Below are 23,449 nucleotides of genomic sequence, written 5' to 3'. Positions count from 1 at the left end.
TTCAGTGGTTCCCAAACATTTTGCAATTGTGGACATGTTAAAAGTCTTCACGGACCCCAAGTTTAAATTTGCTTAAGTTACTTGAAATTCGATTAAGTATGAACAATTAAAGAATTCGTTGAATCAATGAACCCTATTAAACTAAACAAACTGAACGTTTAATAGGAATATTCTAGACCCATTTTAAAGACCCAAAGAATGAAATTAGATGTAGGCCTACTGCCAGGCAGGAGACCCCCGATGCCTCCTACTACTGGTTGAGAAATCATGGCACTATTTTTACTTGTCTGCACTTGCCAAAAAGTCAGTGAATGTATTCTTTCTCGAATGCTTCAAAAAATGTTTATTTCTTTGATGAATGTATCAAAATATCATTACAAACAAGTTATTCTAACACACTACAAATTACAATAGTTACTCATCGTACGTATCCGTACTGCTGTACTGCTGATGTGTAGGCTAGGCCTAGTTAATGCACACTGCAGGAGCACAAATCAGCATACGCACAGCTAAATGTATACGCACATAGTATACTTATCATATCACTATAGCAACCGATGACTGCTAAAACATTTAAAACTAACATTAAAAGATGGCAATTGACTTATAAAGAAATTGGTAGAGCATGCATCGTACACTAGCGGAAAATTATTATACTTTAGGTTGGATTTAATGCATTCAATAAATTTTTTTGAGCATTAAATCTAACCTTCATATAATAATTTTCCTATATAGTGTACTATGTGGAGCTCTACTGATTGCTTTGTATAAGATATTTATCACACAGTTGTAAGATGAGAAAAATTATGAAATCTTGAAAACTTGGGTCTAAAAAGTCAAGCAGATCCCAGAATTGTTATTGAGACCATTCCCCTCCCCCTCTGCAGATCCCAGGTTGGGAACCACTGATTTGGAAAAGGTGCTTACCTTCTTGTACCATGTTTGTGGGTTCAAATCCAGGATCTGGATTTTTTTCATGACTAAAAACAACTTAAGTCTCTAAGTCTTGTTTGAGTATATTTCATCCTTTAATTTGCAAGTGCTTTTTAATTTGATAGAAATTTATTTTGTTATATAATTACCATTTTTGTGCATAGGCCTACAAATAATATTTTGGTTTTTTTTTTTTTAAAGAATTTTATGTGTAAATCTTTAAATGGTCTCTGGGATTCACTCTGATTAAAGATCAAAATTATTGATAGTATGGCTTTGCCAGTCACCACAGTGCCGGGATTTGAAGTAGAGGGGAAGCATGCGGTTAAAGACTATTTTGGAGAAAATTTTTATCTAATTAATTAGTTCCTTTTTTCAATCTTAGAAAAGACAGTTCGGGAAATTTATACTTTTAGAAGGCTAACTAGGGAAGGCATATAGTGAACAGGCTTGGAAAAAAAATGTTGGTGCCTCCGACCATGAAAGTTCTCTCGCCAAAATGCCTCAGCGCCAAGTGTTATCTGCACACTTAGCCCATCATCTTTTACACCCGCCTCCCCCACCCACCCTGCCTGCAGGACATTCATAATGCCTTCGACTGCCGGGCACACACTTTTTCCAGCCCTGAATATGAATCTGAGTAGGTTGAATTGATGAAATGTTTTTCAAGAAAATTAAAGGCGACATAAATAATTTTAATTAACAATTCCTAGACGCGTAGGAAGGAGTAATTTTAAGGGGAAAAATTTTCTTTTCATAGAGTTTCTTTTTTTTTGTTGCATGAAGACCAAAAACTAGGTCGTTTATATCACCAGTACCTCTTTGTGAACCGACCTAGATTTCAAAAACAAAATTCAAAAATTCAAAAATCCAAATTGATTATCTTGTCTGTCATAAATCACCAGGACTTATGCCAATCTATCCCACAATACCTCATTCTGAAGGGCCCCGGTATACAGATCTATTGTTTTCTGTTAATAACAATAGCTACCGAAACAATGCTACTTTGCAGAAAGGAAAACTAAATTAATGTTGCTTTTGTTTTTTGTGAACATGTTAAATTAATAGAGCCTTGTAATCAATTTTATATCAAAACATATTTTGATCTTTTTTATATATCAACATATTTTATGATGGAATATGATATGGAATTTGCCAAGATGATATAAAAATGACCTGAACAATTTTAGATAATTTGAAGTGTACTTTTTATGAAAATTGTTTTAAATGAAGCGAACATAAACTGCATGCTCTGGATCATTTTTACCCTGAATTTTTCCCGAAAAATACTGCTAAGTATTAGCATTTAAAAACATGTCATAATGAAATATGTCACAAAATCAGACCAGAAAATTTGCCTGAAATTATAATTTTTTTTTATATTAGAGGTCCCCAAAAAGGGTTTGTAACGGCAACAGAGTTTATGGTTATTTTTCTCTAGATGTTCATTGCTTTTTTCAGGAAAAATGATTTTTGAAAACATGTCATATGAAATATGTCACAAAATCTGACTGGAAAATTTTCCTGAAAGGAATTCCAAGAAGATTGTACAGATATTAGTTTATCAAAATTATTTACTACATAATAAAGTGCATAGAGGCATATTAGGTCCCAGAAAAGTTTGTAATAGCCAAAGCAGTAACTGTTATTTTTGCTCTAGATGTTCAACGCTTTTTTTTTTCTTCGGGAAAATGATTTTGAAAAATATGTTACATGATGTATGTGTCACAAAGTCTGACTAGAAGATTTGTCTGAAAGGAATTGTGAGGACATTGTACAGATAATTTTCTGAGATAGTTTTTTTTTTATTCAGCTTTAGGCAAGGGCCAAGGATATGCTAAACAGTAAATCACTCTTCAAAGTGGCAATCTCATCACAAGACAACAGGGGCTGTGTGGGCCAGTGCACTGGGGAACCCCCCCTACTCATCTTGAAAGATGTACTGGGTTCTTTATGTGCACATGAACCAATTATATGCACAGGGCCTACAATTTATAAGATTATTTATTTATACATAATGTTTCAATGTAGTTTATTCAGTATATATATAGGCCATTGGCCCAAAAATACATAAATTCACTGCATATTATATATTTTCTTTTCTTATCTTATATGCTAATTGTACAAAATGAGTTAATTTTAAACAAAAGTGATTGTTTCTTTGTTGACATTAGTTTATTGTATAGTCCTTATCCGAGAAGACTTGTTTCATCTCCATAACCATAGACAAGTGTGCCATTCGAACCAGCGCCGATATTATGGCTGTGGGTTGCTGTGCCCCTACCTTATCCACTCGGCCATTCGACTCACTTATTTAGTTATATTTAGGTTTGCAACTGCACTCATTAATCCCCCTTATCAGGGTTATTAATATTATTCAGTATTTATTTTCTTGTGGTTCAAATTACAATCAGTACTGTCAATCAATGGTATTTGCACCATGATCTTCAAATTATTTATTTTCTAACTTTATTCTTTTTTTTTAAATTAATTATTTATATATTTTTTTTAAATGATTTAGGTTTTATCTCTGTTGTTGATATTGGGAAACTGCTCTTTGGTTTTCTCTCTCTTGTTGTTCATTCATTTTTTGCATTTCTTGTATTTGACATGGTTTGAGAGAAATAAATAAAATAAAAATGAAAAATATTATTATGCCCAAAGCTAGGATTAGCTTTTTTTAGTTATTTTTATGCAAGTAGGAGTTTACTTATTTCTCCTTTCATTGTTCATAAACAATGTTTTGTTATTTGTGTATCTTCTGTATTTTCTTTGACTTTGCAAGAGGGATGTAATAGCATTTTGTGTGTGCCACTATTACCAGACCACAAATTGTCAAGTGGGGCTCTCAATGAGTAGATTTTTTTTTTATTCTTGGGTCGCTTGGTTAGACTTTATGATTTAGTTTTTTGTTTTTTGCGCATAGAGACCATGTTGTATGCGCTTTACAAGTCCCAAACCATTACCATTACCATTGTGTAAAAATACATCAAAATAAGCCCTCAACACAGGTATGTCAAAACTGCTGGAACAAAAATGGGGCTTCACCCAATCATGTCCCACCAAGATCTTATCCATGGGCCAAACTTCTTTACAAAACTGCAATGCACTTTGGCCATGTTTTTCAATGTAAAAGTGCTGGCAGTGTTATTTCCTCTGGTCATTGACAAGCATGTTTTTGAAGTTGCAAACACTTTCTGAGTGAGGTTTATTAAAAATCATAGTGCAGTGCAAAACACTACGCATTTCACTTGACCAATGAATTGGATCCCACAACATTCTACCAGGTACCCATTTATACCCCGGGATTTCTTTTTTAAGGGACATTTCATCAAAATTGGAATCTGGTGCACATCCGCAAATTTAAAAGCCCCAAGTCATTAAACCACTACCTCAACTGTTCCCCATAGCCTTACAGATTAATTGACTCTCTGAAATGCTTGAATATCTTTTGATCATCATTACTAAGACTATTTTTTCACTCATTTTCCTGTTTTTACTTTAATTTTATATTTTTTGATAATTGAATTTCTAGAGTTTCCTTCAATTTTATTATTTAATAAGCTCGTGGTGAACTTTGACCCTTCTATAATTCATCTCATAATTGATCAGAGTAAACAATAATCTAGAACTTTAGGTCATTTGTGTAATGTTTCATTTAACTTTTTTATGCAAAGTACATATTTATATTTTGCACTAAATTAGCACTTTTTTCATTCAGCATAGGATTTGGTATTGTAGAATATTGGTTTAAGAAATATCATGGAGAAAAAAATAATATGTATTAGATTTACGTTATTTCTTGTAAACATATGATGTATACACACAATCAATTCTATACCATACTCTATTTAAAAGATGTTTAAAAAATTATCTCTATTTAGATATTTCCACCATACTCTATTTAAAAGATGTTTAAAAAATTATCTCTATTTAGATATTTCCACTCAAATTCACAATTTCCTGTTTATCATTCAATTTCGTTAAAGTATACATCTACAGGGCTTTTATTCAATTGTCCTCAGTAGGAGAAATTAAATATGAAGATATTTTTAGCACTCGTCCCTGGCCAGTCAAATGATGATTGACGTAAAGTCATTGCCTGCGTTTGTCTTTCTTCCGAACCTTCAGTTTTGACTTTCTGCAAGTTTATTTTTTTCGATGAAAACCTTGATTTTCATAAAAACCAGTAAAGAATTCTCCCAGGGGTCGAAATAAGCTTAGCTATAGGGTGGAACTAAGACCAGCGTCATGGTGACGGCAGACATTCAAAAGCCTGCTAATTGTTGATAAGTGAAGTACCACCACTCAATGTTACTTCCAAATGAAAAAAACATAATTCTTTTAGATTTTTGATAACAATTTTGTAAATTGGTAAATTATTTTTTTAAATTATCAAAACAAAATCTCAAAAATGGGACAAAAACAATGAAATCCTAAAATATTTCATAATGATGTTTTTTTTTCAGTCCTTAGAAAAAGTACTTGTATTTTTAGGATTTCAATTCGAACCCTGAAATTTGAAGACAAGCATCTACAACCCAAAACATTTTCATTCCTATTGTGTCCAGTAATTTTTACAGTCTGTAATGTTTTTCTTCTTTTTTTTTTTTAGCATGAGTGTGTACTGTTGTTTTTACTGTGGTAATACTGCATATTTTAACAAAGATGTTTTTTGTGTTTTTTTATACTTCACTTCTCTGGAGGTGGTTTGTAGTGGGGGAGGAGGGAATTGGTAATGTTTTATAGCAGAGAATAATGTACATGACAGTTGTGTTTCTTGTGGTTTCTGCTGCTGTCCCTCAAGGTCCAAAAAGTATGTATTGTTCAATGCAGTAATTGGTTTTGGCACATTTTATTATTAATTCTGGTATTTTTTTTTTATTCCAAATAATTTTGATATTCTGAAAAAATAAACAATTAGTAAAAATAGTTGAGTAAATATATTTTTTTTATTTTCTTACACTATTTTGCTACAAATATTTTCTCATTCAGAAACATTTTTTTAACATATATATACAAGTCTTTTTTTAAAATAAAACCAAACTGACTGTACCATCTTATTTTTTTGCAACTGATAGTAATCTTTATGTCTTTAATTTATATCATTAATTTTTAAAAGTGTGAATTTTTAATGCAGTATTAATTCTTTAATTTTTTATTCCAAGTATTTTTAAAAATAAACAATGAGAAAAAAATATTTGACTAAAGATATTAAATTATATTCTTATACTATTTTGCTATAAATATTTTCTCATTCAGAATTTTTTTTATTTTTTATAAAACCACTATTTTTATAAACCAATCTGACTCTACCATATCTTTCGTTATTTTTCTACTGATAGTAATCTTTATGTCTTTTAATTTCATGCATGATTACCAACATTAACACCTCCACCGTATCTATTACATTCTGCCTATCGTAACCACATTAAGTTTACCACATATTCATTTAAACTCAAGTCAAAACAGTTAACAATTGTGCAACTGAACAAGTTTATACAGCCCTAGCTCTAAGTTTTTCCTCCTTGAAGTCTTCAAGTATCCAATCAGAAAGCTGGAATCTCACGCCATATAGCAGCTAATTTTGTATACGGTGATGTAGCTTATTATGTGATTTCCTGCGTACTGAATCGGCTTTTTAAGGTTGTTTTCTTCAAGTGCTTCCTTCTGTTGGCGGTTCATTCAACTAGCTAATCAACTCAGTACACATTCATTTTCACATTCTTGACCTCTTTCGCCTGAAAAGGAAATCAAACATTCCGATTGACATATTCATCATGTTTAACATGATTTAACTCTCCTATATACTGACTCTGGTCTGTATCAAAATTATCTCATTGAATTTTAAAATATTTGCTTTGGAACTTAATTCCCAAACTAAAATTATATTTTGAAATTCAAAGACTATCAAATTCAATAATTTAATTGCTTAGACTTTGTAGTGAAGTAGTTAATATTATATTTAACTTGAAAATTAATGTAAGGAACATCAGTTAACAGATACAAAAATCAGTGGGAGATCCAGAATTTTTCAAGCACACACAACATTTTCAGATAAAGAGTAGCGCTTATTTCATTACATAACATTGATATGCATTGAAATTTTAAGATTTAGTGGCAAAACGACGGGAGGGCAAGTGCCCTCCCCCCTTTTTTCCCCTAATGGATCCGTTTCTGGTAAGGATACTGTTCTTATATTCTTTTCATTAACAATTTTACTACAAAAACCCTTAATTTCACCCCCAACTATTTAGGCTGATATCAAGCATTTTTATAGTAAAACGGCTGTAAATCTTTAAAAACCGTAAATTGTTTGTCTTATTCGAAGTTCTTGAATAACATTTTTTAATTGATTTATATTCATTACCTGCTAATTTAAGGTCTTTATATTTAATTTCTTTTTTAAATATTTATTGCCTTAACACAATTAATATCAGTGATGGAAAATTTACAAAAAAAAAAAAAAAAAACCTAGACAGTATTTTTCATCAGTTACTTAATAAACCTCAATTTTTGTGTTATATTAGGGAAAAAGACTTATCTGTTTTTCCAGACAATGCTAATAATTTCAAACAATAAGACTTGCGTCTATATCAGCTCTTTCTGAATCAGTTTAAACAATTATTGAAGGCATAAAAAAAAGCCATGACAGTTACAGAACATATAGAAAGTCTTGATAAAGCAATGCATCTGATTCTTTTCGTCGAGGGGAAAAAATAATTTGCAAATATAGTTTTTTTGTGAAAGTTCCTGGCAACAAGTCCTTGTTAAGATGAGGATCTGAACAGACTAAAAGGAGGTTTTGTATATAAATTTTTTTTTCTTTTGTCTTGCATACTCAAACTATGTTTTTTTTAATTTCTACTTCTAAGATTATTGAATGTGATATGATACAGGTATGTGATAAATTGTTGCAATGCCAGCACTTTTCATAGGCTTTTGAAAGTCTGGCCAAAAAGTGCGTTTTTCAGGCCTATCGGTTCGATCCATGAAAGAAAGACTACGCAATATTATTGGAATATAATAATATATTGCCTATGTGTTGTTTTTTATGTATAGGCCTAAGAATGAGATAAAATAACCTGGCATTTTTCAAGAGGGGAAATATTCTACCAGTTTTGTTCATCAATTTTGATGTGGGATAGATTTCTCTAAATAAATATTTTATTAAATTTTTCCATTTAAATAGAAGAAAGGTATTGAAGACATTTTGAAACAAAAGGCAAATATTCTACCAGTTTTGTTCATCAATTTTGATGTGGGATAGATTTCTCTAAATAAATATTTTATTAAATTTTTCCATTTAAAAAGAAGAAAGGTATTGACATTTTGAAACAAAAGGCAAATATTCTACCAGTTTTGTTCATCAATTTTGATGTGGGATAGATTTCTCTAAATAAATATTTTATTAAATTTTTCCATTTAAATAGAAGAAAGGTATTGACATTTTGAAACAAAAGGCAAATATTCTACCAGTTTTGTTCATCAATTTTGATGTGGGATAGATTTCTCTAAATAAATATTTTATTAAATTTTTCCATTTAAATAGAAGAAAGGTATTGAAGACATTTTGAAACAAAAGGCAAATATTCTACCAGTTTTGTTCTTCAATTTTTGATGTGGGATAGATTTTCCTAAATAAATAATATTTTATTATTTGATTTTTCCATTTAAAAAGAAGAAAGGCATTGAAGACATTTTGAAACAAAAGTCAAATATTCTAGCAGTTTTGTTCTTCAATTTTTGATGTGGGATAGTTTTTTCTAAATAAATACTGTTTTATTATAAAAGTATAATTTTTTTTCATTATATTCTATAGGTATTAAAGACATTTTGAAACAAAGGGCTTTGATTTCAAAATCAATCAATCAATTAGCAGAGGTTTTCATGTATTCTATCATGGAGGAATTAGTTTAATTCCTCCATGATTCTATTAGGCAAGTTTAAATAAACAATACAAATTCCACTATTAGAACTTAATTGCATAATTAAAGTATTTTGAGATTTGTTAACATTTTCATGTAATTATTTTTAAAATGTTTGTATCAAAACAATTTGGGTAGATTTAGCCCAATTACATTTGTGTAGATTTCACCGATACTGCTGCGCACATTGTTTATTTATTCCACACTTGTTGTATTTCCTCAGACGTCTGTTGCCCTACATTAGTACTTAACAGCCTCCTGGTTTATAATTCCATGCCAGGTACCACTGCAGCTAGTTTTGCTGACTCAAAACTTGTTTGTAGAAAAGGATTTTGGGAGAGTGGTACTGATCAGCTCTTAGCATGGGTGCCTAAATTTTCTATATAGTCACATTTGTAACCAGCTCTCGCAAAACCAGCTGTTTGTCGGAAAATTTTAAAATTGAGTTTTTGGTATTGTAGATTCTGCATGAATTCTTCTTTGAAATAGTGCTTATTTGTTGGAAATTGCTTGAGTATTAGCGAAGCTATGAATATTTAATTGATTGAATGTTTTGAGGAAACTGCTTCCAAAATCAATAAATTAATATTATTAAGATTTGTATTTTTAAAATAATTTTAATATACTTTTCAGTTAGATTTAGTAATTGATATTTTGTAGAAAGAAATGTTCTTCAATATATCTTCTTTTATAAATATTAAAATGCAAAACCTGAAATGTTCAAAATTCTGATTCTTGAGCGTTTTGGGTGCTTATGCGAAATTAGAAATTGCGACAAACGACGGGTTTTGCCAGAGCCGGTTGAATTTGTTGCTGATATCCCCAAAGCCTGTGATCCATCCAGGTCAAAGTGAGTGGAAAAACTTAGTCATAACATGGTACACTTAATAGGTATCTCGGCATCGATGGGGGAAACATGTGTCTTGTACGTCAAACTTTAAACATAATAAATTTGCAACTTTTGTTGTTTTGTCTGTGCTTTGTTTGGAACTCTTGTGCAATGTTAATTTGATTGAGACAGAACATTGTACTTTGTGTACATGTCTGTCCACTACAGTATATCTACCTTCTTGCTCATTCTCCCATTTTCTATATACATATGCACACGTTATTGCAACACATAGTTATTAAACATTATTGCTCTCTACCCACACCACCCCCCACCCTCCTATGCTCTGTACCCTCACCACCTATACACACTCATATATGTACACATATCTCAATACATACAAACTCCCATGCACATGACCCACCTCCAATACACACTCACACATAACCCCTTGCTCATATCGACAAGAGTCGGTCAAAGACGCAAATTTCATTGCAAACCGGGCATCTGGATTCGATGGAGAATGTTGGCAGCATGTTCAGGTTTTTACCAGGTTTTTACCTCATTAAGTTTCTCATGTTGAAACTTATAATTCCGTTGGGGTCATTCTGATGGCAAGTGCAGGGTCTAGGATGTACCAATTTCTCCATATTTTTCTCAAAGAATGTTTAATAGAGATATCCTATAGTTTAGCATCTTAGCTAATAGATCTATAAAACTAGGATCTGCAACTTAAACTTGGAGCCATTGAAATGGGTTTTAAACTTGCATCAATGGTAATTCATAAACTGACATTAAAACAAGTGTTCCAAAAAGTTTTATAGACGTAGCTCAATAGAATAAAATTGTTTTTCAATAATTTTTTTTTATATCTTAAACATTAAATTAAGTGTATACACAGCCAATTTCCTCACACACTTGTATGTAAACAAGACCTCATACAGCCCTGACAAACAAACCATGCAGAATGTATATTTTACAGAAACATCTTCCAATTGAAAAGAATTGAAGCTTAGGAATTAAGAAATACTTAACCAGTATAAACGTACAACAACTTTCAACCACTTCCATCCCCCTCCCCCAACTCCCACCACCGCCATCTCTTCCTAAATAAGAGTTTCCAAAAGCGAATATATGTTTATGCTTTAAATCAAGTTCTAGGCTCAGAATATGTTAAGCTCCCTCTCCACTTCCTGAACGGAAAGATCTTAGTTAGCATTACTTCCTCAACCAATTTATCAATTAACTTTTCCCCTCATGTCTTGTCAAGCGGGCATGATCTGAGAAAGTTAGTCTACTCTATCACACACATAGAATTTCACATTGAGCTGTTAATCTCATAATTAACTAATTAAATATTGTTTATTTTTTTGTACTTCATGAAATGTACTGTTAATGAGAACATTCAAATATAGTGATATACTGTATAATTTCCAACAAGAAATTTTAAAGAATTTTCAGATGGTACTCCATCCTTCGTCAGCAAGTTAAGTAAGTCTGCAATACAGTAGGTATATATCTTCTTGAAGGATCAAAATGCTTAAAGTTATATCATTCAAAATTCTTGTTTGTATTTATTTTTATGGCTCTTAGTAAAGAGACTCATTATTAGTATGATTGGTAGATTTTGACTGAAGATACCAAGATTCAATATATGCAGTATTTGTTTCAGAACTACTTGTATATGTTGAAACTTGTGTTATGTTTATATAATGTTAAATTCTTGAGGCAAGTCAAATTAACAATCAAAGAGTATATTGCCTTATATCGAATTTAATTATAACTATAAACCTTTAAACATGAAGTATTCTTCAAAGATTGTCTTACAAAGTACATAAAATTTTTTTTATGATTTTACAGTGCTTTCATTCATATTGATTTGGCCTGAAATTACAAACTTTTCTGTTCGTAGTTTAGTATCCTAAAACAAGTTGTTATTCAACTGTTTTCAATTTGGTAACCTAAATATCAGGATAAGCTGTTGCCTGATTGCAAATTCATCAGATGTTTATTTTTGATTAACATATCTGAGAAAAGTAACAAATAGAATGAATTAAAATATAAATCAAGAGTTTTGGAAAAACTTGAATATATTAAAGAAAAATTCTTGTAAGAAAGTTTAAACGTTATTCAACATTCTCAAAAACTAGTTTCAATATGAGCATTAAGAGTACCGGTAAGAAAGTATTGGCAAGCAAAGTGCCGGCAAGGTATTTGCCGGCGAGAAAAGTGCCGGCAAGACGGAAATCCAGAAGTAGACTGCCCACGCTCAGAGCAATTCCCAAGCAACTATCGTCAACTAAATTAATAAAATAGAAAATTATAATGACTCACGGTTACATTCAACTCATTAAAAAGTGAAGTGATTCACATATGGAAAACACGCATTCCTAAGCCATTTCTTTTGCAACTTTCCCAACAAACATATAAAATGTACTGACAGATGACCTGTTGTTTTATCTCTTGTCTGTCCGATGTCAGGAACACATCCTGATCTGATCTGATTCTCAGGAGCTGTCTTCAGACATGTTTGCAGTTCAAAAGGCCATCAGATTTTTTTTCCTTGATCAAAGATTTCTGATTTCTATCGCAGACTTCAATGTCATTCTATTTTATCCTGCAATCTCAGTGACATCTAAATTAACGATTGAAGCACTTCGGGTGTGTTTGGAAAAAAATTGGGAAACTGTGTTACAGGACGAAAAGGTTCATCAAAAGTGCAGAAAATATATTTTATCAAAAAATATATTTTTCATGAATCCTAATTACAAATTTATTTATGTATTGAATTTACAACAGAGTTAATTTTACTATATAGACCTTTACGAAGAGGTTTTGATAAACTTTAACAAATGAAATATTAATTGAAAAAAAATGTGCAGAAGTTGCAAACTTTTTTTCTCTTTACTTTGCAGTACAACCTAAAAACTAAAAAAGTAAGAACCAATTAAAAACTATCCTTAACTTTATAATAAAATATCATATCTTTATGTCCACAAAAGCAACAGTAGCTTATTGTTATAGATCTTTATGATACCTGGAAATATGAATCAAATTTTACTGAATTTCTCATTTAAAAGGATACGATAAGTTAACAAGTTCCAGTGATAATTAACAGTCAGAAACATAGAAACTTTTGAACAATCCCATCCAATGTTGGTTTGCATTTCTACTATTCTGTTTTTCCTTTTTAAGTCGTGTGTTGAATTGAGACAAAATAAATGATATGATATATGATAATATAGTACTATTATTTTGTATCTTTTAATTAGCATGGAATACTGCATATATTTTTATTGGAAAACTTAACTTACACAAATTAAACATTTCAATTTTATTGGTTATAACTCAAAAGGCTGTCAGTGTATCTGAAGCTCAATCGACACCCATATGGGCATGATGATGTGATATCTCATTCATATATGAGCATGCTGATGTCATATCATACCCATATATGGGCAAATTGCAAGTATTTGTCAAATAAAATTTAATTAGAACCTTAGCTTGTCTGTAGACCAATTACAGCTGTCTGTTTCATGTTAAATAGCTTTGAATCTATTAAAAGACTGAAAAAAAGTTATTGCAATTTCAACTTGCCATTGGTACTGTCAATTTTGGAATGGGAACATAAAAATGGTATATTTTTTTAATTTAAATTGATTTAACCTTCACCCTGAATGGAAGCCTTGACCCTGAATGGTTTTTATCCATCTGTAAGATTTGTCTGTACAGCCGATTTAATTGCGCACACTGGGGTGAGAAACTTGCAGAAACTGTTTGATAACTAAAGCATGTCGATCCAGTCACTTGCCTCAACTTTTCAGACACATTGTCTGCAGTCTGGATTATATCGTGCATTGCAAAATTTAGCGTAGCTTTCACTAGGTCGTGTCAAATTTAATGCATGTGTCAGTACCATGCCTCAGTAGACATGATGTCGTATCCCTGCCGGCAGCCTTTCATTTGGAACGGTTTTCGTACTATTTTTTCCAAAGTTAATTGATACATTGTTATGTTTAATAATTAGTTTTAATATCAATAATTAGGTTGTGATGGCTTTTTTTTGTTTCTTGCATATTCATGAATTAACAGACAATAGTTTCTTTTAAAAGTATGTTTAGCATAAATTAAATATTTTTTGTCCTCTCCTGAGGGCTATCTTGCAGCAAGTCAAAAACTACAAAAATAATTTACAGTTGAATAGTTGTTAAAACGTGTATTTGAGATGTATGAAGGAGAAAGGAGCAAAATATAAATAATACAGTTATTTGTATATAATAGGTCATAATGTTAGGTGTAACTGCTATCTAGCATATATCCTACCTAGATCAATATGTGTATTGTAGAATCGTCCACAGGAGCATCATCTGGTTTTGGCCTGGGATACAAGCATTTGGAATTCCAATAAAAAATCAGAAATCAGTGGTCTTTTTTATTTTTTATAACCCACTTAGTGGAATAATTTGCATCCATATCCATCCGCATCCTCCCTCCTCCAACACCCTTGCTCTGTGACTTAAAGATGTTTCTAGCTATTTATTGTCTACAGAGAGTTGGTTTCATCTGGCATGTTTACTGCATTAAAATTTGTTTAAAAAAAAAGCACTTTATGCATAAAGGGTAATTTATTTTTTGAAAATGTAGCAATGAAATTGGCACGCAAAATTTATTTGACATTTTGAATTCATATCAGATAAATTGTTTCTTGCTGCCAAGCCCCCGCAATTATTATATTTTCTATTCTTATTTTCTGCAGTGATTAGAGGTCCCACATGGTAGTTTATGTTTTTCTGTTCTTTTGCTGTAGTTGTTGTTGCCAAACTGGGTTGGATGATGGATACATTTTGTCTCTAGAGGGCTCACTTTAAAGTCATGACCTGCATGAATAGTGTAGTCAAGATGTCTGCTACTGCAGCAGTTGATATTAAGTGAGCTGGCAATATTTCCCTCAAGCATTTTAAGAATACCCTCTACCTGTGCTGCTGTTTGTTAAATGGTTACATTTGCAGGCCTATTTTGAAGTAAATCCAATTTTTAAATCAATAGATTTATTTTTGAATGAAGCGTTATAAAGACATCATTTTTATTTTTTTATCACATTTTTTTATTAATTACTATAAAGTTAAAAAGAAATCACATTTTATTATTAATTACTATGAAGTTAAAAAGAAATCACATTTTATTGACCATTAAAATTAAAGATTGTTATATAGTAACTTTTTCTTTGAAATTTAGATGACTTCCATCAGTGACGGTACTGTATAAAGTTTTTGAGTGCAACTGTCTTAGAGTTTCTGCAGCATATTTCGTTGCAGGAGGAACTTCTAAATATGAGTGTTCCAATATTAGAGTTAGTTGTAGTGAGCATCATGAGAGTTCCATCACCAGAGTTAGTGCAACTTATGAGAGTTCCTGCACCAGAGTGTGTTGCAGTGTCAATTGTATGAGGTATCCAGCACCAGAGTTGGTTGCAGTGTGCAACTATATGAAAGTTTCAGCACCAGAATTTGTTGAAATGTGCAACTGTATGAGGTGTCCAGTTCCAGAGTTTTGTTGCAGTGGGCTGTATGAGAGTTTCTGCACTAGAGTTTGTTGAAGTGTTCAACTGTATGAGATATCAGCACTGTTGTTGCGGTGTGCAAATTTTTATTAGAGTTTCTTCACAAGAGTTTGTTAAAGTGTGTAGCTGTTATGAGAGTTTCTGCACTGAAGTTTGTTGAATTGTTGAAATTTATGAGATTTGCAGGACTAGAGTTTTGCAGAAAATGTTAAGTATCAGATTCTGTTGCAGTGTACAACTGTATGAGAATCTCAGTATCAGTTCAATTGTATTAGAATTCAAGAACCATAATTTGTTATGACAAATAACAATCTATATTGGTAAAAAGGTTTTTAGTGATTTATGAAAATTGTTTTTGACAGATGTTCACCAGTGTCAGGGCAGTTGAGATTGTTAGATGTTGGCAGCTGTTTTAATCCGTTTCTAGATTACAAAGAATTCTTATCAGTTGGTATTGACCTTTCACCTGCTGTGGAGGTAAGAAAATGAACATATGAATTGTTTTGCTTTTACCAATGTGTAATTGGTAGGGATTGAGAATTTTTATGAAACACTTTTTTTTATATACAGTAATGAAGCAACAAAATATGTTTTTATAATAGATACCTCCTGACTTTTGACACATTCCAAATTTGTTCATTTGTGAAATACTGTTAATAATTATTTCTTCAAGATTTCTTTCAAAATATCCAATAATTCCACTTTATAAACAGCTTACTGTACACATATCAGATCAGTTTCATGATACATTTTATTTTTCTAGATTATATGTATCAAACTATAAAGTCATTTCAACATTTATTTAAAGTTTTTTTCAGTCTGCCCATGGGCTTTTTTCAAGATAGCATAGGCTTCCTTTCGAGATAGTACAGTACATACACTGTACATTAATTTAAAAAAAAAATTAAAATCACGCTTGATTTATGCAGTAGTTTAGGTGATTTAATGCCAGTTAAATACATAAAATAAACATACATAAATTGACAGCATTTATTTTGAAAAGAAGCCCCCTCTTTACTTTGCAAAAGTAGCCTCGAAAAGACTACGATCTCAAAAAAGAAGCCCACCTTAAAGAGAAGCCTATACAAAGTTTGGAAAAAAAAGAAGTCCATGGGGCTTCAATTCAAGGTTTTACGGTATTTTGCTTCCATAGAGTACCACAGTCGTGTCATCACAACGCCAGGTGGCGCTCTCTGTTGTCAACAGCCGTTGGTTACCGCTCATTACTCCTGAATGACTTCATAGGCTTTCTGGAATAGGCATTTTAAAATCTAATATTTTACAATCAAAATGTACTAAAAACACAAATCTCGCATTACCGTATATTAGTTATCGGACACACATTTAATCATCAATTAAAATTTACAAAGAAAAAGTAAGATATAACATCTTAATAATTACATTAGAAATTGGGATCAATGATTTGTCAGTGGAGAAAATGGCGCCCAGTTGAACTCATTTTGCAAAGATAGCAACGGAGTAGTATCATGCGGTATTGTGACATAACACTGTAGTACTCTATAAGGTTTTGTACACACTAGAGCAATGTAAATTTATTGATGAGATGTTATTTGACAGAAATGCAAGCATCACATGCAAAGTGTGAAACAATATTCTTGTTCTTTGTTTTTTCACCAGCCAAATAGAACAACCCATAAAAGGTACTAAATCAATCAATCAGGCATCTACCTAATCAGAATGTAGCACTCAGTCAGAAGTAATCCAGTCATAGCTGACCAATCAAATTACAGTATTTAGTGTGGTCAATAAGTCTCCAGTTCAGCATTCTCATATGAATAAAATTAACTCATACAAAGAACCTAGAAACTCATCATATCTTTATCATGTTTCGTAAAAGAAAAAAATGTTGGCAAACTGAAAACATTATGGAAGTAGGAGTGGTGACATGTGTTGTCAATGTAAATTTTTATTAATGTCATTTTTAATTATGTTGTTATTTTGTGCATGCATCCAGAGAAGGAAAAAAATTGCTGGTTAGTTGCTGAACGAATGATTAGTTTCAACTACTAAAGTATTTTTTTTCTTACTTATATTTTTTAAAAATCATCTTTAACATTAAGTGGTACAGTATTCTGCAGTGTCAAACACTGGTTCCCATTTGGGCCCTCAAACAAAAAAACAACAAAAACAGATTCCATATTATTTCTCACTTTTCCAACTGAAAACTGGACAAATAATAATATGTCGGTCTTTATACCTCCATGGTCTTATAAACACATATGAAATACGTATCAGCTGCCTGGGAGAATTCCATAAAACATAAAACTGCAGCTAGTAATCAGCGCAGTTGTGTTCGAACCAGGTAACCACTTGTACTGCTGGGTGGAGAGAGGCAAATGTAGGTAAAGTATCGTTTCTAAGGGCACAAGCAATGCGACTAGAATTTTTTTTTTTTTTAACCAACATTTTAACCATACTATGCTAGTCTTCATCAGGACATGCACAATAACAAAATACAAAGACTGTAGCTAGCTTTCTATTTCCAGTTTATTTGGTTGGAAAAGTGCAAAATAATAGGGAATCTGTTAGACACAGCCAACCAAGAAATAAACAATCATTAAACAACAAAAACATTAAACAACTATTGAAACAATGTCAAAATGAATCTCTATCACATTGACCTAGATTATGAAAAAGTGAAAAGTTGATTGGAAATCATCTTGTATTTCGTGTTACTTTTAACACCGTTACACTTCAATCCAATCAAATGCATTGACATGCTTGGTTTACTAACTATATAACTTTTCCGAGAGAGGTGTTATGAAGGAAATACTAAGCTGACCCTATAGAAATGACTTGTTAGGGAATTAAATATAAATTGGAGAATAATTGGAACCATATCTTTAGTTATTGAGTAATGTAATTTGCCATATGACATGCTTTCATTTGACTCTTTTGTAGACGGTGTACAGATGTGATTTTTTGAATCTCCAAATTCAAGAACCTCTTCAGGTGGCTTCAGATACTGTTGAGACATACATGAGAACATTGAAAAATCCTGTTGAGAGGCTACCAAAAGAGAGCTTTCACATTGTTGTTTTTTCGCTGTTGCTCTCGTATTTCCCTTCCCCGTATCAGCGCTGGATATGTTGTCAGAAAGCTCATGAACTGCTGCAGTTAAACGGACTCTTACTGATTGTAACACCCGATTCTTCCCATCAGAACAAACACGCAGAAATGGTCAAAAGCTGGAAAGAGGGAATCGAGGCAATTGGGTTCACACGCTGTAAGTACGAGAAAGATACGCATTTACATTACATGGCATTCCGCAAAGTTAAACTCAAACAGCCTCGCTATACATTGGACGTTGGTCCAGATAATTTATACATCCCACAAGATTTCAGTGAAGATGATGATGAAAGTGTTTTTTGCGACAGTTTTGCACGATCGAAAATCTCTGACCAAGATCTCAGCGAGACATTCACTGAACTTCCTGGGGGAGATGAGGAAGAGTGGTTTTTAATATGAAGAAATTTAAAAAGGTTTTCGCCTGCAAACCAAAAAAAAAAAAAAAATCAACAGCTAAATCGCATGGGTGACTGCTAATGACAGTTGCAAGGTGATATTGAACAACAGCTAAATAATCATGTGATCTTAGAAGTCAGAATCATACGATCAACTGTAAATTATGCTGCTGCTGCGAATTGCAATGTGGCCAATCACTGCCCTTGTGTCCCAAAAGTCAAGACCGAGAGGATTAACCAATCAGTGTATGGCAAACATTCATAGAGACGTCTCAAAGTTAAAGAACATCATGCTTGTCAAATAACTGTGGCGGTTGTTATTTGTGGTCACCTGTGGATGAGCCCCGATGACAGGTGCATCAGCTCATTTATGCAAATACAATTTATAGTCTACATATTTTCATTAGCTTGTACTGTAATATAATGCTTTTGGAAACATCATACCATTATAATAGATATATTCTTTGATATGATAAAAAAAAAAATGGGAAATGTTGATATTAGACATTGTCTAAAGAGATGCTTGAATTTTTAAAATCATTTATACAATGATAAACATACTCATAAATGGAATAATAAAAAGTGGTCAAATATCTCAGAGCAATCCTTTGAGGTGTGCATGGTTATATTCTAAATAAAATCCATATAGAATTTATACCAAGCATGCAAAAGCATATATAAGTAGTATACTTGTTTGATAATAAATGTATTAAATAATAATATGCTTTTATTAAATTGATAACCTGTTTTGGTAGCTACCAAGTTCAGTACAAAAATGTTAATGATTTTTTTTAATGTCAGTGCTCTTGTTTGATAATAAATGAAATTAAATAATATACCATACTTTTATTTTATTGATAACTTGTTTTGTTACTACCAAGTTCAGTACAATAATGTAAATTTGTTTTTTACATCAATGAACCGTTAATAATAACACAATTTTTGTTAATCACTTTCTGGATAAATTTTTAGTTTTAGTTATTTTTTTTGACGGAATCACTGACAGTAGGCAGAAGGATTTCATGTAGACTGCAACTCGCTGAAGCACAAGTGGTAGATATTAGCAGATTTGAATTGCTTTGCTTTTGGCAACTGTCGGCGAACGCCACTAGGGCTTGTCCTTACATCTGCCACACGCAAGTGACTTCAGCTGCAACCGCTTTCACAGTATTGCAGCAATACTTTTTTGGGGTGGTTTGTAGCTCGAAGTCGCTGAAATTTTAATTATTTTCAAATCATGTTTGTGGCACTTTTTTTTTTAAGTGGTTGCTATTTATTTAGATTAGATATTTACTCAGTTGATCTGAGCATTAGGGTGTAGATATTGATGCAAATCAGTTGTTTATCGGGTTCCAAGTTAGAAATTACAATATGTCCAATTTCTTTCTTGCTGAACCAAGTCAGAAGCAACACACTCTTACCTGAATGCTTTGATCTTTTTCAACTGGACTAAAGGAAACCCACACGTCAGATAATGTTCACTGTAAATGACTGTTTTCTTCTCACCTGATTTCAAGATAAAACTTTTCATTACCAAGTTCATTTCAATTACCAAGTAATTGAGTCTATCATTTTTTAAATTTGTTTAAATTCACTTGTTGTGCATTTAATTTTAAAGTGTCATGATGATTTACTCCTGTAAAAATATCTGATTATTAAACTGAAAAATATAAAATGGCTAAATGTAGCAAGATTTGTTTAATTTTACTTGTTTGATTTCATTGGTGAAAATATAAGTACAGTATTGGTAAAGCGTCATTGTGCTGAAAATACCTTTAACCAATATTCGATTAGCAACTGAAATATTATACCAATTAAGTGAGTAGCATTTTTTCTAATTTGTTTAATTTCACATGTATTTAAATTTCATTGGTAAACATTTTATACGATTAGTGCCAATGGCGATCTACTAGAATAAGCATAATTTTCCTATATCTTAGCAACTGAAAAAATATACCAGTTAAGTAAATTAAAGCTGTGTTTGCATTGGATTAATTTTGAGCAAGACGAATGATATATCTATGGATTTTATTCAAATCATGCCACTGTCCGCACTTTAAAAATATCCAGTAGATTTTAAGGTAGTAAAATATTGCGCATGCCATGGGGAAACGGTGACATGTTCCCTCCCCTTCCTCCCCCCAAACATTTTTAAGTGGGTTGGCTTACCCCACTTTTCGACTGCAATGTAATTTCTTATGTCAAGAAGATGCTTGCATAAAAGAGCATTTTACAGAGTACCTGATGATGAATTTTACTATATGAAAATGTAATTTCCAGCCATCTGTACTATTTTCTCAAATTTTCGGACTCACAACTGTCTCCCCCCACCCACCTTTTAAAACAGATGCCCTTGGCGCATGCAGTACTTATTCTTCCTGGCCAACGTTCACTCGGTTAAAGTTGCTGCGTGTCTTGGATAATTGGATTGTTGGTTGTTCAAAATGGATTTTTTTTACCCAAAGTGGCCAGGTACATGGATAGTGTATATGAACACAGCTTAAAGCTCTGTCAAGATTATTGATTTGTTTTTGACAAAAAACTGTTGTTTACTTGTATGCCCATATATGGTCATAATGTGATGTCATCTTTACCAAATTTGGACATGTCACATGTTTTGTAAAATAGAATTTGATAATCTTGATAGGGCTTAACATTTGCTTAATTGGCATAAAGTCTAAAGACTTACTTTGTGCCTTGTCTTTGTATCTTGATTATATCCTGCTTGAATAAAAGTTTTTTTTTATAATGAGCAACAATATCAAGTGTGAAATGTATTCATTCTGGTCTAATTACATTCAAGACAAATAGATCAGCAGATATGAGGCATGTTGTGGCAAAATGGTAAAGTTGTCGCACAGTCCAGTATTGAGTAAATGAGCTATAAAATATGGGAGCTCAAAAAAAATTGCTAAAAAATCCAAATTTGTTTTTCACTATAGGTCAACAAACACGTTATATCGTCATTGCGGACTTATAAAATCTGCATACGCTATAAAACTAAAAGAAAATGCATACTTTTTGAGTCCGTACTGAGCCCAAAAAATCCGCAATGAAAATATAACATGTTAACAGTTTAATGTCTTATTAATCATGTCCCAAAGTATTAGTTCTGGAAGTGGTTAACAAATTGTTTATTTAAAGTTATTTTTCATAGTTCATTCTATTAAACAATGTATACACAAATAACTTTGAAAGGCAATTACTCAAAATCATGTTTATCTTGACTCTAAGAGTACTGTACTTTCACTTTCCAATAACTTAGGCTTGAAATGTCCAATTTGAATGAATGACCCCTCATTTTAAAGATCACATACTCAGGTATAGGTATTTGCAAATATCAATAACTTGAATTTCAATTTTTGCTACAACTTAGCCATTTTGCCACAACATGCCTCATATTACAAAACAGTCACTACCGCTCAAAAAGATGGTATGTACTGTATTATATACATTGGAGCACTTGAACATATGTAAATATAAACAAATAGTTAAATGATAGAAACAGTGCTAAATTTTGGAATTCAGTGTTGCCACCACCAAGAGTTCTGTCAGGCTTAATTACCACAGCCCAACTATATCAGGGCATGATTGTGTGTTGAAGTGTGTCTTGCTGGCTACAATCTGTGATAATATCAGTAGGACTCTGTAGACTCCTAGAGGCATCTAGATGTGTATTTATATACTGTATATAGATATACTGTATTTGTTCGACTGAACACTCCAGGCGTTTATTGTTAATGAGAAGGGTTTTGAGGGGGAATTTATTCAAGAGAGGCATTTATTTATTTTGGTGTAAAGTGGATATGTATAATACTCAAATAAACGCCCTTTAATTTCACTGTAAATGTGGAACTACAACACATAATGACCTTACAAATGTGTTATTGCGTGATCATAAAAGAAAAAATGTAATTAGTTTTGTTTACAGTCATTTAGGGGGCATTTATTTGATGAAAAGATAAAATCTCCGGGCCGTTTTTTTCCAAATGTGGCCCTGGAAGGGGCGATTGTTTGAGTGGACATTTATTCAAAGCAGGGCGTTCATTCAAATAGACACTATCATGATTCAAAATAGCAGAAATTCATTTAAAACCAAACAAAAGTTCAACCCAATTTTAAAAATCAGCAAACATTATTAATTACTTGCACTGATTTTCTTTTATCTTACTTAGAACTTTTTATATTGTATGCCTTAGAAAGTTGATGGAAATGTGCCACATTCTAAGGTCTAAGGGAATTAGCAAAGAAGCATACACCCACAAAAACATATAACATACACTTTCGTTAGGTGGTGAAAATTATGAAATGTGGGGGTAGTTTGGAACAGTGGTTTCACTTCATCTATTCAACCTTGAGGTCGTGGGTTCAATTCCTCGCTGTGCGTTTCGCCTAAGTCCTTGGGCCGGTAAAACACTATCTAGGGTTGTCTCTCCTCCCAAGAGTACTAGGTAAGTTCAAACACGAAATGCGTTGATTATACAGTATTACTAGCTGCAAAATTATATAATTCTCCCGAGGGAGGTGAGTACTTTGTTCCAGGCCATATGTTCCATCCCATGACTGAGGTTAATAATGTGAAGCGTTTATTAGAAGCCCTGTTGGTATGGACTAAGTCTAACATAAGTTACCGGTATGTATCTAAAGCAGTCATTCTTTTAACATTCAAGGCCCTTTATGACAAAGCACCAAATTATTTATCTGAACAACTTGT

At 32.2% G+C, this 23,449-nt stretch overlaps 1 protein-coding gene and 1 long non-coding RNA gene across 4 annotated transcripts in view; one reads left to right on the top strand and one right to left on the bottom strand.

Annotated features, from left to right (window-relative positions):
- Window positions 1-21,496, top strand: part of LOC117102537 (S-adenosylmethionine sensor upstream of mTORC1-like) — a 54,339-nt gene extending 32,843 nt beyond the window's left edge. For all 3 annotated transcript variants that reach the window (XM_033242818.1, XM_033242817.1, XM_033242819.1), the window contains 2 exons: window positions 15,613-15,727; window positions 18,173-21,496. In XM_033242818.1, coding sequence (XP_033098709.1) covers window positions 15,613-15,727; window positions 18,173-18,739 — 682 coding nt within the window. In that variant the 3' untranslated portion in view covers window positions 18,740-21,496. The remainder of the gene's footprint in view (window positions 1-15,612; window positions 15,728-18,172) is intronic.
- Window positions 6,237-12,534, bottom strand: LOC117102538. Its single transcript, XR_004444440.1, has 2 exons — window positions 12,025-12,534; window positions 6,237-6,674 (listed from the first exon to the last, which is right to left on the bottom strand). It is a non-coding gene; the product is annotated as an uncharacterized LOC117102538 (long non-coding RNA).
- Window positions 21,497-23,449: the final 1,953 nt, after the last annotated feature.

The sequence above is a fragment of the Anneissia japonica genome, unplaced genomic scaffold (genome assembly GCF_011630105.1).
Source record: "Anneissia japonica isolate Jap-2015-1 unplaced genomic scaffold, ASM1163010v1 scaffold1489_len2284818_cov182, whole genome shotgun sequence".
In the NCBI taxonomy this organism is placed as follows: Eukaryota; Metazoa; Echinodermata; class Crinoidea; order Comatulida; family Comatulidae; genus Anneissia; species Anneissia japonica.
The sequence above is the reverse complement of the archived record's forward strand: the minus strand, read 5'-3'. Positions and strand labels throughout refer to the sequence as shown.